This window comes from Periplaneta americana, chromosome 4 (assembly GCF_040183065.1).
Source record: "Periplaneta americana isolate PAMFEO1 chromosome 4, P.americana_PAMFEO1_priV1, whole genome shotgun sequence".
NCBI classification, from domain to species: domain Eukaryota; kingdom Metazoa; phylum Arthropoda; class Insecta; order Blattodea; family Blattidae; genus Periplaneta; species Periplaneta americana.
Genome location: NC_091120.1, coordinates 206,552,111 through 206,564,165, shown reverse-complemented (window position 1 = coordinate 206,564,165; position 12,055 = coordinate 206,552,111). Strand labels below are relative to the sequence as shown.

Here is a 12,055-nt window from a genome sequence, read left to right as displayed (position 1 = left end):
TCTTTCCTTGTAATTCTTTCTATTCCTTATTTCAAAAACTCCTTGGCCTTCACGTTTATGTTTTAGATTTTGCACGAGCAGTACTCGTTAATGAAGACCTTTTCAACTCCACCACCATATATCAATGTTTTGAACAGCAACTTTGCATATCAAAATATTCAATTTCACAGGAAAGCGAAAAAACATTTTAATATCTATCTTGATAACGAACAAATAGCTGACAGAAGAGAGTATTTAAATATCTTCTCATAAAGTTCATACCCATGCCTTGACATAGGCTGTGTTTGCAGAAGATTCGGAAAATTTTTTTTCATAGGGATGAAGTGAAATCTCTTTTTTTTTTTTTTTTTTTTGACATGAGGTTGCTGTTCAACACCATCAATATTTTTCTTTGTGCTACAAGAGATTCCTGCAGCATGTTCTCTGCTCTAATTTCTTTATTTACAAAGAAGCCACGTTCAAGTGAAACATTTCAATCGAACAATATCACCGTCATTTTCAGATCCATTTGTTTCCAACAAAGGTATTTAAAGCTGCTTAGTAGTGGTTACATGGCTACACCACCAGGATCAAAACAAGAAATTTCTTTGTCAGTTTATATGCCACTACAATAAGTTCTTGCACAAAGCCACCCCTGCTCTTAGGCAATCTGTACGAAACTCCAGCACAGCTCTGTCTCTTAATCCATGAGTGCCACGAAATGCTGAGCACTCTAGTCAAATCAAACCAAGACAGTTTACATAACGATAAAGATTGCTATGGTTCTGCGTCTTTTTAAATAATGTTATTCATGGCATATGTTGATGTATTTTACTCCTAAAAATTACATTTTCAAAATACTGTCAATTTGTGAATGACAAAATAAAATATGAAGTGTATGTTGAAGTATTTGATATGGATATGTTCGTGCTGAACTGTATGAGTCACAAATGACGCATAACTTCTCTTTAGCACTTTTCAGAGTAAAAGTTCTAAAACTTAATACATGTAAGGAACATTATCGTATGTATAATTCACATATAACAACGAAACTTAATATGTACCAGTGCTTATAAATCAAAATGTAGCTCACTCAACCTCACAGATCTTACTTAAGCTTTGTAACTATCATTACAACTTCAATGCCAATTTCAAAAGAAGTGCAACATAATTCAGAAACTCAAATTCTCCAAACTCCAACCCAACAACTTTCTCCTGCAATCTGACGACACTTTATTTAAATCCAGTTCTGTATTCATAAAACTGTGCATGCGTGATATCACAGTCTTCTATCGTCTCTCCAGTCCAGAATGTCCACGATTAGGAAAGCTATGAACGCTGTATGACTGATCAGGCTTGCCAACAGGGCACAATATTTAGTCCACCGAAGATTTAAACATTACAAATTCGATACAATTACTTTTGTTTCAGTTATAGGTGAACCTGTCCATTTTATTTGGCAGGAGAATAAATTTTCAGATTTTTTCGTCAATTCTCTGACATTTTGCAGTTTTCCCATCATTTAACAAATCCACTGACATTTTCCGGTTTTCTATATAGACATGCAGTGGTCTACCTCTCAGTACTTACGGCCAGGCTGACCCAGATGTGCAGCTGGGCATTTTCATGGCGCAAGATGCTGAGCACTTCCACGCCCTCCGGCAGCTGGTCGAAGTCCAGCTCAATCACCTGCAACACAGATATAGTGGCACATACAGTAGGTATACAGACAAATCTATTTTAGACCAAACAAAGGAATACAATGAAAAATAATAAAATAATAAAAATAATAATAATAAACAAAGGAATGCTTTGCAACATAATATCAGTAGGTCAGCTGATTCAGGGGGTTCTCAGTCAGCTGATTCTGAGAATTCCTGGTCAGCTGATTCAGAGGGTTCTCAGTCAGCTGATTCAGGGGGTTCCCAGTCAGCTGATTCTGAGAATTCCCAGTCAGCTGATTCAGGGGGTTCTCAGTCAGCTGATTCAGAGAATTCCCGGTCAACTGATTCAGAAGGTTCTCAGTCAGCTGATTCTGAGAATTCCCAGTCAGCTGATTCAGAGGGTTCTTAGTCAGCTGATTCAGGGGGTTCTCAGTCAGCTGATTCAGGGGGTTCTCAGTCAGCTGATTCTGAGAATTCAGAGAATAATCAAGATATGCCAAAAGACTGAATACACTAATGGATAGTAGCCCTTTGCTCTAATACTAATGAACCATTATATGCTCGAAAGATAACACAATCCTGCAAAAAAAATTTTTGATCTTTATTATCAAAATGTGAGGGGGCTTAGAAGTAAAATTAATGAATTTAGATTGTCTGTTCAGCCAGGTGATATGACATTATATACTTAAGTGAAACGTGGCTAAAGTGTAGCTTTACTGATAATATAATGTATTATTATAGGGAATGATTATTTGATGTTCAGGAAAGACAGAAACCGCAATATATCTGAGGGTGAACGTGGTGGTAGTGTAGGAAGAAAATATCAGGGTCAAAATCAAATCAGAGAACAATAAGCTGATATATATCTGCATTGTACATTTTCACCTCACTTTCCTGTGGAATTTTATAGTGATTTTTATACAAAAACTCTTAAGTGGTAATGCCTTGAACCATAATGTCTTCATTATTGATGATTTTAATATTCCTGATTACAGTCAGCATATAAAAGATTATTTGTTTACTGAACTTACTGTTTTTGTGGATACCGCTAAATTAGAACATATTAATAATATTCCCAATACAATGAATACGTACTTGGATCTGGCATTAGCTAATATTAAGACTATAAAGACTGCAGAAATGAGTGCAGACGCAGTGTTAGTCGGTGCTGCTCTTCAACTGAGGAAGGCTAGCTTATTTAATCATAACCTATTGCCACTATCCTATAACTATAAACGTGGTGAAAGCTATACAGCTTACTTAATAATACTGATTGGTCTTCTGTCACTGAGTAATTATGCAGTGAACAATTTGTATAAATTATTAACTAAAGTAATGGATGAAACAATCCCAAAATGTAAAAAAACGAAAATATAAATATCCTACATGGTATAGCCTACACCCGAACTCATAAAGAAATAAAAAAAAATACAGGCATAGGGAAACACATAAAAAAACAGGGTCACTATATTTACATGTTTGATACACTGAGAGCCGAATGTCAAAAATGATATATGTAATGCATTTGAGGAATATTTTTAGATGTTCAAAATTATATGAGGCCTTTTGGAATACACAAAACAGATACATAACTATAACAATAGCGTGCCATGTAATATCAGATATATTGCGATTTTGAAACACCTGAAAAAATTGTAAGTATTTTTAAGGGTTACTTTCGAAGTGTGTACATGTCTAGCGGTATCACTTCTGAAGTTACCACTGAACATGAGTCTAGTGAACATTTTCACTGTATTAACATTAATGCTATTACTTACTTACTTACAAATGGCTTTTAAGGGACCCGCAGGGCCATTGCTGCCCTCGCATAAGCCCATCATCAGTCCCTATCCTGTGCAAGATTAATCCAGTCTCAAACATCATATTCCACCTCCCTCAATTCCATTTTAATATCCTCCCATCTCCGTCTCGGCCTCCCCAAAGGTCTTTTTCCCTCTGGTCTCCCAAATAACACTCTATATGCATTTCTGGATTTGCCCATACGTACTACATGCCCTGCCTATCTCAAACGTCTGGATTTAATGTTCCTAATTATGTCAGGTGAAGAAAACAATGCATGCACTTCTGCATTGTGTAACTTTTTCCATTCTCCTGTAACTTCATCCTCTCTAGCCCCAAATATTTTCCTAAGAACCTTATTCTCAAAGATCCTTAACCTCTGTTCCTATCTCAGAGTGAGAGTCCAAGTTTCACAACCATACAGAACAACCGGTAATATAACTGTTTTATAAATTCTAATTTTCAGATTTTTTGACAGCAGACTAGATGACAAAAGCTTCTCAACCAAATAATAACAGGCATTTCCCATATTTATTCTGCGTTTAATTTCCTCCCCAGTGTCATTTATATTTGTTACTGTTGCTCCAAGATATTTGAATTTTTCAACCTCTTCGAAAGATAAATCTCCAATTTTTATGTTTCCATTTCGTACAATATTCTGGTCACGAGACATAATCATATACTTTGTCTTTTTCGGGATTTACTTGCAAACCTATTTCTTTACTTGCTTCAAGTAAAATTCCCGTGTTTTCCCTAATCGTTTGTGAATTTTCTCCTAACATATTCACGTCATCTGCATAGACAAGAAGCTGATGTAAACCGTTCAATTTCAAACCCTGTCAGTTATCCTGAACTTTCCTAATGGCATATTCTAGAGTGAAGTTAAAAAGTAAAGGTGATAGTGCATCTCCTTGCTTTAGCCCACAGTGAATTGAAAAAGCATCAGGTAGAATCTGGCCTATACGGACTCTGCTGTAAGATTCACTGAGACACATTTTAATTAATCGAACTAGTTTCTTGAAAATACCAAATACAATAAGAATATTATATAAAACTTCTCTCTTAACCCAGTCATACCCCTACAATGTTACAAGGTGAAATGGTAACTAACGCTGAGGTAGTTCCTTTTGCACTCAGCTTGTACATTTTGCATATATGAATCTGTGATACGTTAGGTTTAGTTATTTTAGAATTTTGTTATGTCTTGCATATATGACTAACTGCATCTACACAAAAAAATCCCATATAAATGCCCTCAACTTTTTTCACATCCGAAATCACCGGAACTACCTCAGCGCTAGTGTCACCCAGATTTGTCTGTGTTTGTCGAATGCGCACTATCATGCTTAAGAAAAGGCACTTTTCAATGCCAATTTATTTTATGTGCACAAGTTTAGAATGTTGTGGGAAGAGGGGAAGAAGGTAATCGTGTCCTGAAATTTATCAGATTAGGTTAGGATTCCGACTCTGACTAATAATAACTTTACAAGAACAGTATATTTTATCTGCAAAACTTTCACCATTAAAAATGTTCTAAAAATTGATAACCTCTCACATAAACAAGGAAACGATAAAACTTCATTCTTATCCAAATATGTATGTTTCGCAAAATTTAATTCGCATGAAGACAAACTACATCTACTGTGATAAATAAAATACGTCTTAACATTCTATCACTGTGACTGTCACCTCGTCAGTATCTCTAAGCGGAATCTCAATGGACCCCGCCATTTTGTTAGACGCGTTTATGTACAAAATATATTATAGATATCACCGACGCTGTGGATATGAAATCGATTCATACAGTTTCATAATGTCAAAATGATAAAAATTAAATCTTGCTCAATTAACCACAACTCTTCTAATTCTACTCTTAACTAGAGAACAGCAACATCACAATAGCAACCACACCACACTACACTACCCTCAACAGTAATATAATATGATTGGTATAACTGCGTTCAAATTGGTAAACCTGGCGGAATTGAAGGATTGAAACAATTGGCTGAGAAACATTATGCAAGGTTTTTGTTTTACTCTTGTATAATGGTAAAATTTAGATAGGTCCCATGGTGTAATGGTTAGCACTCTGGACTCTGAATCCAGCGATCCGAGTTCAAATCTCGGTGGGACCTAAATAATGAATTTTATCGTACTGATATCAATATTTATTTTATGTATTTCGTATGTGTTCATATGTAACATTACATAATTTTTATGTATTTCAGTTTCAGAAAATCATATCTATTAATGCTTCAATTTAAATACGTTTTGTAACTACTTATAGATCTTTTATTATTTCTCTGCCTCTGTGCAACGTCATAGTTTGCGGTGTAGAGAAGAGAGATAACAAACGGTTGTAATACTTTTAATACTCTAACACCCATGACCAAGATCAGCCACTTGAAATTTAACGGTCACTCACCGGCAGAGGTATAATGCATCTGTTCAGCTCGAGTGCCATCCTCAAGACTTGTCATTCACCCAATCTCCCATCATTTACAAATAGTTGACAATTGTGATATTGCTTAAAATAGTAACGCACCTAGAGTACCGGTATAATAAATGGTGAAACTTCGGTATCTCCTCACACTACACAATTTCCCGGCTTCATATCACTTAAATAATCCTTCAACTAACCCACTAACCTTGTCACATACCTCGGCTTAATGTCACTGAGCTATCCCCTCATTTAGCCCATCTAACCCATAAAGAAACTTATATCAGACGTCAATCCCGTGTGTGGTGTGGAGCGATGTCGAATATTGACCTAATACATTAATTAGTACCGCTTTGTTGATGTGGAAATCTTTATATACGATACTTGACTATACAATTCATCAACACTAATAATACGACGATAAACATGTTGTTGTTTAGTCAACTGTTCGAAGACAGGTCTGAACCTCGCAAGTGATACCAACTTGGCACCACTTATGAGGCAACTAGGCCAGGAGATAATGAGGTAGGGTGGCCAGTTCCTTTCCCCTTTTGATAAATATAACGGCCAAAAAACACAGGCGGGTTAGAAAATTCAATAGACTTCGCCCTCCTCAAGCATATATTGGAGTTCTTTGACTATTAAGAGGCAGACCATCAAAGTTACCGCTTTCTTACTTAGCCTACATACACAGTGCACACAAACTAATGTTAGCTGTAGAATACAAACAGCGAGAATAAAAAAAAAAAGAGAGAGAGAGAGAGAACGATTAAGAAAAGGAATGTTGGAAATTTTGATGGTCCCTTTTTTGTAGGTCGCAGAGGGTATCGTGGTGCCACTGACAATACAAATATTTTTTGAAACACGTGAAAAAACTCGACAGGTACTTCCTAGTACTTCTCCAGGAAACGTTTTGAAAGTTCGTACTTCATTTTCGTCTTTTAGTAGACATACAATAGACAAAAACTTCACAATAATTCTTCAATCATAAGAGGCATCAGACATCTTTGACTGGCTGGATCAAACGTGGGCCAACAGACGTTTCTCTTTTAAAAGTACCGGTAATAATCACACTCGATGGTGACCCACGCTCCCACGACACAAGCATAAACACCAAACTAACGGCATCATGAGCATAGGCAGAGTTATGCCAAACTTGTTTAAATTTATTTTCTATTAACGCTAGAAAGTATTGAATTCAAAAGATCTTTTTTGCTTTTGTTTATGATTAAGTTTCTGTGCTTAAATTGACGAATTAATGTCTTCAGATCATGTGTCTGGGCTATAATATTTATTTTAAATTTCTGAATGTATAAGAATTGCTATACCTCATTTGGGGAATGGAAGCACTGTAATGTTTCTTTTGTAACAGCCTGTACTCATGTGTTAGAAATCTGCAGATGTTCAGGCCGCCACTTGGAGAAATATGAATAACATACTGCACAACACTGCAGGAAAAAGAAAAGTGATCCCGGTATAACGTGTAAACTTATAGACAAGATTAAATAAAATAATTAGAATTTACATTTTATATTATATCATCTTTCAGGAAGATAAGCTTCATATAAAAATGTTTCTGTTAGCACTATCACGTACGGTAGTTTTATTGATGTATACGTAAGAGAGAGAAAACGAGGGAGATTGTTTTAAGTTATGCCCTATTATTATTTGCAGTAGACCTACAGTTCAAGCTCTATACAACTCGGTCCGAAACATCGCGTATGTGGATGTAACACTAAGACACATGCTCCAGAAAATACCTTTATTAAATTATCATATTCCGATATAAGTACTGTACCACGGTCAAGCTATAATGGGGAAGGAGGTAAATGATGTCCCCCATAACCCCGTTATATGAAGATTCTATGGTTTTGCTTTGTCCCCCCCCCCCTCAAAGGAAATGCTTCTCTCTCCGCCTAGGATCTTGAGGTAAAAGGTTAAAAAAAAAAAAAGGTAAAGGTATCCCCGTAACATGCCATGAAGGCACTTGGGGGGCATGGAGGTAGAGCCCCATGCTTTCCATGACCTCGGCACTAGGATGAGGTGGTGTGGTCGGCACCACGCTCTGACCGCCTTTTACCCCCAGAAAAGACCCGGTACTCAATTTTATAGGAGGCTGAGTGAACCTCGGGGCCGTTACTGTATATAATTTGTACAGGTATCAGATGTAGTCTCCCTGAAGACATTAGTACGCGAATCAATGGCGTAGTTAAATTTTTATCACTTGTAGGCCAACATAAATGACGACCCAGTCTTACAATGATGTTCACTGTTTCAACAAACCCCGTATATACACATTATCTACAATCTTGAGGAATATCTTGAGACTGATACCTCATCTGGCCTTTTCCAGGCAACCGGTTGAGAGGGTGTAATGTAAGTTGACAATAGGAAAGAAGGAAGAAAGAAAGAATCCGCTTGCGTCAGTGGAAGTCTTGAGCTTGCCAGTGTCGGCCTGTGTCGGTCACAATATTGCGAGTTTTGTTTTAGTGCGATATTTTATTTCAACATTATTGAGTATTTATTTTATTGTTTTACTGTGTCGTGTTATTTTGTAGAAATGCATCAAAACACAGAAATATTTACGTTAGTTCCATGTTTAATAATATTTGCTCTAATATTAATTCTTTTTCAAACCGGTGTTGGAAAGAAGGGAAAACCAGTGCAATCAGACGGAATAGAAATTGTGATTAATGTGCACTAGTTCTTTAAAGACGAATTTGATGCACTTAAAAATGGAGCGCCTGCTATGTCAGTCACAGATGTCATCGGACGAACTGCTATCGCGACTGGAGTATCTCGCGCAAGTGTTTATAGAATGTTAGATGAAAAGATAAATGCTGACAGTACAGGAACCGAAATTCGAACCCCGGGTAAGAAAAGGCCCAACAGTACACCGAAGAAGACGAATACCGGTATAGACTCATTCACTGCACCTGCCATTAAGAGGACCATTTATTCCCTATACAAAACAAGTTTCGTTCCCAGTTTGCTTGATATACACAAAGCTTTGAGGGAGGCTAAGTTAGTTGAGGGCAGCATATGGGTAGTGCGACAAATATTAAAAAATATGAATTTCCGTTATACTAAAACATTGTAGGACGAACATTTTTAATGGAAAAACCTGACATTGTAGCAAAAAGGTTTCATTATTTACGAAAAATGCAAGAACTGAGAGCAAGTGGTCGACCAACCGTTTATCTTGATGAAACTTGGTTGAATGTGAACCACATTACTGGAAAGGTATGGTTATGTGACACGCCAGACGGTGAAATTGACGTACCTATGACTGTCCCCCTGGTTAAAGGGCAGGGATTTATTATAGTACACGCCGGGTCTTCTGAAGGGTTTGTTCCGAACGGTCTTCTTTATTTTCGTTCTAAATCCACAAAGGACTATCACAAGGAGATGGATGGTATTGTTTTCAGGGATTAGTTTGTAAACAAACTCCTTCCAAACATTCCTCAAAATAGTGTAATTGTTATAGAGAATGCACCTTATCATTCGGTGGAACTAAATAAGGCCCCATTATCATCAAGTTTAAAAAGCGGAATGGAAACCTGGTTACGCGAAAAGAACATTGAATACGATCCGAGATCCACCAAAGTAGTAATTATCAAGACTAAGAAAGACAGATTTAGAAAATACGAAATTGACACTATTGCAGATTAGCAGGGCATACCGTAGTACGTCTTCCTCCCTATCATTGCAACTTCAGTGCAAATGAATTAATTTGGGCCCAAGTAAAGAACGATGTAGCCAAACATAATGTAGGTAACTTTCATACCCGATGATGTAACACTTCTCTTTCAATCAAAAGTGACACCAGAAAACTGGAGAAAAGCGTGTGAAAGTGTAGAAAAGGGGGAAAAGTTTTACTGGGAGAAAGATGGTTTAATTGGCGAAGTCATCGATCGGTTTGTAATCAACATAGGAGAGATAGATAGCGAGGACGAAGGATATGAACACTCTAGAGGGGAGCAGGCCTCCACGGACATGATGGAAGGGATAGCACCAATGCCAACAACCCCACAATAGTCTGTCTCAACTTGTTCCTCAAATACTGTAGTTGTATTAGGATGTCCCTCCATTCATAAGAGGTACCTAGTTAAAATGCTTTATTCCTTGTCCCTTGCCACAACTACTCTAGCTTGCCTGTTCGTGTTCTCACAATGACAACAGTAATTATTACTACTGCAAGTTTACGAGGACAGCAATTCGAGGGAATCATGTCAGGAGGACGTATCAACGTTAGAGCCATATAAATATAGAAACATGTAAGAAGGTACTTTCTTTGATCTTTTTTCAAGTGCATTGTATTCTATACTTGTTTTTTTTTTTTTAAGATGGGGCATGACAGGAGCGTTGCGATCGGAAAAACAACTGAATGTCACATAGAGTGGTAGATCTGTTGCTATGGTAACAACGGTTGGGTTGCCAAACTTACCGTTCCCACGTGGCGAGTGCTTAATAGCTCTCTTGGCGACATTTATTGTGCACACAATGTTAGCATTGGCGCGTTTCGTCTTTGATTCTCTGTCGATTTTTATATTGTTTTCATATCTTCGCGTCAATTGTCAATGAATGTTTTAACGTCAGTAATCTTAACGTCAATTGCTAGCTTCCATCAGCTGGCAGCGTGGTAGTCCATATTGGCAACATAGCACTGTAGTTCCAAGCTCGACCGATTAACTGTCATGTCCAGAGCCTTCTTTAGTTACTAAAGAAAGCTCTGTCATGTCCCATCTTAAAAAAAAGACAACAGAAAAAAAAAATCAAATATAAAGCATAAATAGGTTCCGTTAAAATATTTCAATAATGCTACATTTGTTGATACGCCCTTCTGGAGTGATGCCCTCGTATGATCTGGTGTCTATATGCTCGAAAGAAAAATTTGCTTACCTATTCAAAGTGAGTGGTACGTACAATGTGTCATGTGTTACATCAAGTACGAATGTTACTCAGTCTCCGTTCAAAATTCCGAGTACGAACCTAGCACCACCTATGTATGTGGTGTTTTGTTGGCCAAGCTCGGGACAATGTGTCTCCTAGTTGAACGAAAAGGTAACCCATTAGGTTTATGTTCTGTATTAGTTTACGCCTTGATTTCCGATATTAACAATGTTCATTTAAATAAATATAAGTGAAATTAATGAACGTTAGTGCTAAAATTCTCTGAGCGTCATAAAATAAAAATCAACTTCGCCCCCGGGTGGGCTCGAACCACCAACCTTTCGGTTAACAGCCGAACGCGCTAGCCGATTGCGCCACGGAGGCAGTTGCGATGTGTGCTTGATTCCTGTAGTATCTATTTATATTGGACTTTAGAATGTAATTATTGATTGGTCTGCGCTTGAGTTGCGGTTCTGAAATTACGTTGAGAAAAACAACAGTTCGTCCATCTGTACAGTTAAATGACTATTAGAGGTCTCCTCCTATGTCGATATATTATAACACGCCAAGGTCAGGTATTTCACTACATTCTGTTTAAAAAAAAAATGTTTTTTTTTTTTCTGTTTTCCCACTTTTTTAATATAAAAATGGGGGACGGAAATGAAAACGAAATTTTAAACTCATATAAACAATAAATAGGATAACAATGCAAATGCTCCGTTTCTAAGGATATGAAAGTTTTGGGAACATAATTAAATATCCTGCACTGCCTTTACTTTTTCGTATAATTTGACTTGTAGCTAAGAGAATTATGACTCGAAGAAATTCATTTCTTCATTAAATAACTTGAAAATGTTCTCAATGATAAGTAAGGAAAAGTGTAACATAAAAAATTTTCGACGAGGATGGGATTCGAACCCACGCGTGCAGAGCACATTGGATTAGCAGTCCAACGCCTTAACCACTCGGCCACCTCGTCGTATAGGCAATAGCTTCGATACATCACTATCTAAGGTTAACATTGCATAAGTTCTTTTAATAATACGATAGATCGCACAATATATCTCATTAAATTTTATGTTATTTTGATTACGTAAAAGTATAGTAAAACTTTCTTTGAACATAGGATTTCACATAGAAACACCATTACGATACACAGGAGGCGCCATGTTGTTACTGTTCAGGCTATTTCGATTTTAGTTAGCTATAGTCTTGTGGTTCCTAGTATCCCTGATCACATTTAGGGCTAGTATTTTCGCCGGCATTATTACCATCAGGG

The 12,055-nt window shown here is 37.0% G+C and overlaps 1 protein-coding gene and 3 non-coding genes across 4 annotated transcripts in view; 1 reads left to right on the top strand and 3 right to left on the bottom strand.

The window, feature by feature from the left end:
- The window catches only part of Ctr9 (RNA polymerase-associated protein Ctr9), a 33,023-nt gene extending 27,635 nt beyond the window's left edge, over positions 1–5,388 (bottom strand). Inside the window, exons 1-2 of the mRNA XM_069824938.1 lie at positions 5,133–5,388; positions 1,570–1,668 (exon numbers count right to left, since the gene is read on the bottom strand). Of these exons, the coding sequence (XP_069681039.1) occupies positions 1,570–1,668; positions 5,133–5,174 (141 nt within the window). The 5' untranslated portion in view covers positions 5,175–5,388. The remainder of the gene's footprint in view (positions 1–1,569; positions 1,669–5,132) is intronic.
- A 118-nt stretch (positions 5,389–5,506) lies between these two features.
- On the top strand, positions 5,507–5,578 carry TRNAQ-CUG (transfer RNA glutamine (anticodon CUG)). The gene has a single exon. It is a non-coding gene; the product is annotated as a tRNA-Gln (tRNA).
- Positions 5,579–11,086: 5,508 nt separating this feature from the next.
- Positions 11,087–11,160, bottom strand: TRNAN-GUU (transfer RNA asparagine (anticodon GUU)). The gene has a single exon. It is a non-coding gene; the product is annotated as a tRNA-Asn (tRNA).
- Positions 11,161–11,673: 513 nt separating this feature from the next.
- Positions 11,674–11,755, bottom strand: TRNAS-GCU (transfer RNA serine (anticodon GCU)). Its single transcript has one exon. It is a non-coding gene; the product is annotated as a tRNA-Ser (tRNA).
- Between the last annotated feature and the right edge of the window lie 300 nt (positions 11,756–12,055).